At 40.3% G+C, this 4356-nt stretch overlaps 1 protein-coding gene across 1 annotated transcript; it reads right to left on the reverse strand.

The window, feature by feature from the left end:
• Positions 1 to 334: 334 nt before the first annotated feature.
• Positions 335 to 4038, reverse strand: LOC309852994 (olfactory receptor 7C1-like; the record flags this gene model as incomplete). The annotated part of the gene is made up of 2 exons (XM_082710608.1): positions 3744 to 4038; positions 335 to 1286 (listed from the first exon to the last, which is right to left on the reverse strand). The coding sequence occupies exon 2, from the start codon at positions 1271 to 1273 to the stop codon at positions 335 to 337; it is 939 nt and encodes a 312-aa protein (XP_082566734.1). The 5' UTR covers positions 1274 to 1286; positions 3744 to 4038.
• Between the last annotated feature and the right edge of the window lie 318 nt (positions 4039 to 4356).

Here is a 4356-nt window from a genome sequence, read left to right on the forward strand (position 1 = left end):
TGGAAACAGAAACCAGAACATCATAAAAAATAGCTCCTTTTTTTTTTTTTTGTAACAGTAGCTTATATTTACTTAGTACTTGCCACTTGCATGCCCTATGCTGGAGCTTAACATATTATTCCATTCAATCCTTTCATCACCCTGAAGCATGCTTTGTTATAGTTCCATGGAGAAATGGAGGTGCAAGAAGGGTGAGCATTTTTCTCGAGGTCATTATCTATCGAAGGTGGCACTAGCATTTGAGCCCAGTCAGGGAAATTTCAGAGTCCACACTATGAAGAACTCTGTTCTGTTGTCCTTAATCACTTGCCCAAGCACAGGGTCATTGTTGTTGTCATTGGGAGGACAACACAATACAGCAAAGCTTTCTCAGGGCCCTCTTCATGTCCCTGTTCCTCAGGCTGTAGATGAAGGGGTTCATCATGGGAGTGACCATGGTGTATAGGACTGAGATGAACACCCCTGTCTGAGAGGCATATGTCCACATGGAACTGAGATAGACACCCAGGCAGGTTCCATAGAACAAGGAGACCACAGAGAGGTGAGACCCACAGGTAGAAAATGCTTTATACTTTCCTCCCACTGTTGAGATCTTCAGTACAGAAGAGACAATTCGGGAATAAGAGAAAAGGATCCCAGCGAGAGGAAAAAAACCCATAACACCTGTCACAATATATAATACGACATTATTGATGAAGGTGTCAGAGCAGGCAAGGTGCAGGACCTTAGGGAGTTCACAGAAATAGTGTGGAATTTCAATGACTGCACAGAAGGAGAGCCGCAACATGGTTAAACTCTCAGGAAGGGCCCCCAGAATACTGATGAGCCAGGTCAGGATGAGTAACTGGGCACAGATCTGGGGATTCATGATGACTGTGTAGTGCAGGGGATGACAGACAGCCACAAAGCGGTCATAAGCCATTGCAGTCAGGAGTAAATTGTCCAAAAGTCCAAAAACGGTGAAAAAATACATCTGTGTGATGCAGCCTGCATAGGTAATGACTTTTCTCTGAGTCTGGATGTTCAGCAGCATCTTGGGGATGGTGGTGGAGGTGAAACAGATGTCAGAGAAGGACAGGTTGGAGAGGAAGAAGTACATGGGTGTGTGGAGATGAGAGTCTGAACTTATCGCCAGGATGATGAGCAGGTTCCCAAAGACAGTGACCAGGTACAAAGACAGGAACAGCCCAAAGAGAACAGACTGAATCCCTGGCTTCTCAGAAAGTCCCAGGAGGAGAAATACTGGAATACCTGAGTGGTTTCTTGGATCCATGTAAAGGGAGTGTCTGCCAAGAGCACAAGGAGCGAGATTAAATCAATGACCAACAGGCAACTCAGAAACATAATCACCTTTACCTTGAACCTAATATTGAGGAGACAATTATTTGATTAATGGTCTCTTCTTTCTTGTCTGTCAATTTGGGGTTTCCAGATGCCGCCAAATTCCCCTGTGTTACCACCACCAGCTGGAAAACCTACATGTAAAAACTAATTTTGCACTCAAAGCTCACCCCAGTTGTTCAACTGTACTGACACCTGATCACCCAGCCTTAGCCTTCTCAGATATCTTTAATTCATACTTTACTTCTAAATATAATAAAAGGACATTTTCTTTATAATAAAAGTATAATTTTATTATCATTTTAATAATACAAAATAAAAGGGTTTGGGTCTAATAATTTCCATAAGCTATGATAACATCATGATATTTGTTACTCGCTTGACCATTCAACATATAAAATGAACTGGGTTGCCTGGGTGGCTCAGTTGGTTAAGCACCTGACTTGATTTCAGCTTGGGTCATGATCTCAGGATTGTGAGATCGAGCTCTGTGCTGGGGCTCAGCATGGAGGCTGCTTAAAATTCTCACTCTTCCTCATCCCCTCCACCCCACCCCACCAACTGCTCTCTCTCTCTCTCTCTCTCTCCCTCTCTCTCTCTTACAACATAAATAAATAAATAAGTAAAATAAAATAAAATAAAATAATAAAATGTATAATGGGCCAATCATCAAAGAAGAAATTGAGCCATCAACCAAATTTACTTCCCAGAAAAATATGATGCCAAATCACTGACTTTGAAATCTCACAAAAGGTATTTGCAATAAATAAAAATTATTTGGAAGCATGAGAAAATAAATGTCCCAATGAGTTTTCTGAAGCCATTTCCATCAGGATATAAAAACCAACAGCCCTCTATGATAGGAGGAATATAACAAAAATCACTGTTTAATCTCTTTAATTAGTGTATTAGGGAAAAGATCAAAGATAATAGTAATATACCATGTGGTGAATAATGTGATATAATAAAAAAAAGATTCTTCCAAAAGAAAAAAAAAAGACAATAGCAAAAAAATACATCCAGCAGTTGATCAAGCAAACCAAATGCTATGACTAGGTAACATTCAACCCTGGAAAGTAACCAGCATTTCATATTGATACTTTATTTAGTATAGTAGAGCAAATGAGAAGGAAAACATCATCCAAATATAAGATGTTAGAGATTCTGCATGAATCTCTCAGTTCTGAGGACACTGTAAACAGGGTATTTCTTAACTATGATAAAATGGCTCCCTGATTGGGGCTCCTGGGTGGCTCAGTTGGTTGGGCGACTGCCTTTGGCTCAGGTCATGATCCTGCAGTCCTGGATCGGGTCCCACATGGGGCTCCCAGCTCCATGGGGAGCCTGCTTCTCCCTCTGACCTTCTCCCCTCTCATGATTTCTCACTCTCTCTCTCAAATAAATAAATAGAATCTTAAAAAAATGGCTCCCTGATCATTAGCTAATATCAACCTTGACATGAAAATATTTGAGGAATCCCCATGAAGATCATAGAGAAGACAAGTATGCCTGCCATTGCCACTATGCAGCACTGTTCTGAAATTTCAAACCAATATAACTAGAGAAAAAACAATGATACTTGAACTTAAATAAAAAAATAAGTACAAAGAAAACAACAATAGGTTTATGTCTCAGGTAAAAGTAAATTGATCACATTTCTCAGATGATATAATTGGTTACATAAGATCAGTTGGAAAGCTGTTACAACCAAGAAGTCATTCTGATAAGGCTAGATTTAAAAAAATAAACAAGTATCTTCCTTCTCTAGTTCCAGCAATAAGCAGACACACAATGGGAAAAACAGCCTATTTACAACTGTATGAAAATATGACATACACAGACCAGGGGCTGGCTTTTTGAAGGTGCTTGGAAAAATGATACAAATAGTAATTAATATTTTTTGGGGGATGCTTTTTAGGGCATATTAAAGCTTATATATTTTATATCAAGTAAGATTGGAAACCATTGAATAGTTTTAGGTAATACAACATTAATTAATATTTATTAACACTTACAAGGTGCTGGAACCATGATAACCTTTTCTGAACGTTCTCATTTTATCTCTTTAGAAACAGGTGGAATGAGAAGGTTGCCATCACTCATGGACATGGCAGAGACAACTGAGTGAATGCTTGTTGGGTGTGTGAGTCTGAGGAGTATAGTCCCTCTGTGGTGCAAGTGCCAGTAGGGTGACCAGGGGGAGACCAGGCACTGGGTGAGGTGTTAGGGGAAGCCCCAAGCCACTGGGGAGAGAATTAGGAGGACAGTTCCTGTGAAAAGGGGGAGGGCTGTGGAAAACTTGGAACAAGCAAAGAATGAAGTACATCCTGCTTGGTTAGTCAGTTGGACATTTCAAATTTACTGAGTCATTTTGAATGTATAGCTTTTCCCAGTCTCCTTACCCCTGGCTGTGCAGCTAGGGAAACTGCTTCTCCTCCCTCTTATTTCATTTCCCAAGAATGTGCTGTCTTGTTCTTCCTACTTGACCTCAGATGGAGTCATCTACAGGATGTGTTTTATTAATCCAGTCTTCCCAGGAAGGTGAAGGGTGGAGGCAGCAGCTGTATCCTCCAGATCACGGAGATGGAATCAGGCATGGATCTTTGGACCAGGATGATGGTTCTGGGAGGCACAAGAGGGTTTCTTTCTTTCCTCAGACTTATGAACTGAAGGTGAGGGACAAAGTTTGTTGAACTCTACGCTGAATTCTCATAGCTTACTCTTAAATAAAATTTTCTGTTGTTGTAATCTTGGGGAAGTATAACTGCTAGGAATCTGGGGATTGTAATCGAAATGAAAAATTTTCAGTCAATTGTGTCTCTTGGGGGTGTCTCTGATGTCAGAAGAATGTGTCCCCTCCCACTGGGATCATTAAAAATCTTTTTAATTATGGAAAGAGAGAACATATGGAAGGAGAGAGAAGATTCTAATCATCATGGATGAACTCCCATTCACGTAACCATCACTGAAGTTCAACAATTATTAGCCCATGACACGTTTTATTTTATCAGTAGC

Source organism: Mustela nivalis, assembly GCF_964662115.1.
Source record: "Mustela nivalis genome assembly, chromosome: 1".
In the NCBI taxonomy this organism is placed as follows: domain Eukaryota; kingdom Metazoa; phylum Chordata; class Mammalia; order Carnivora; family Mustelidae; genus Mustela; species Mustela nivalis.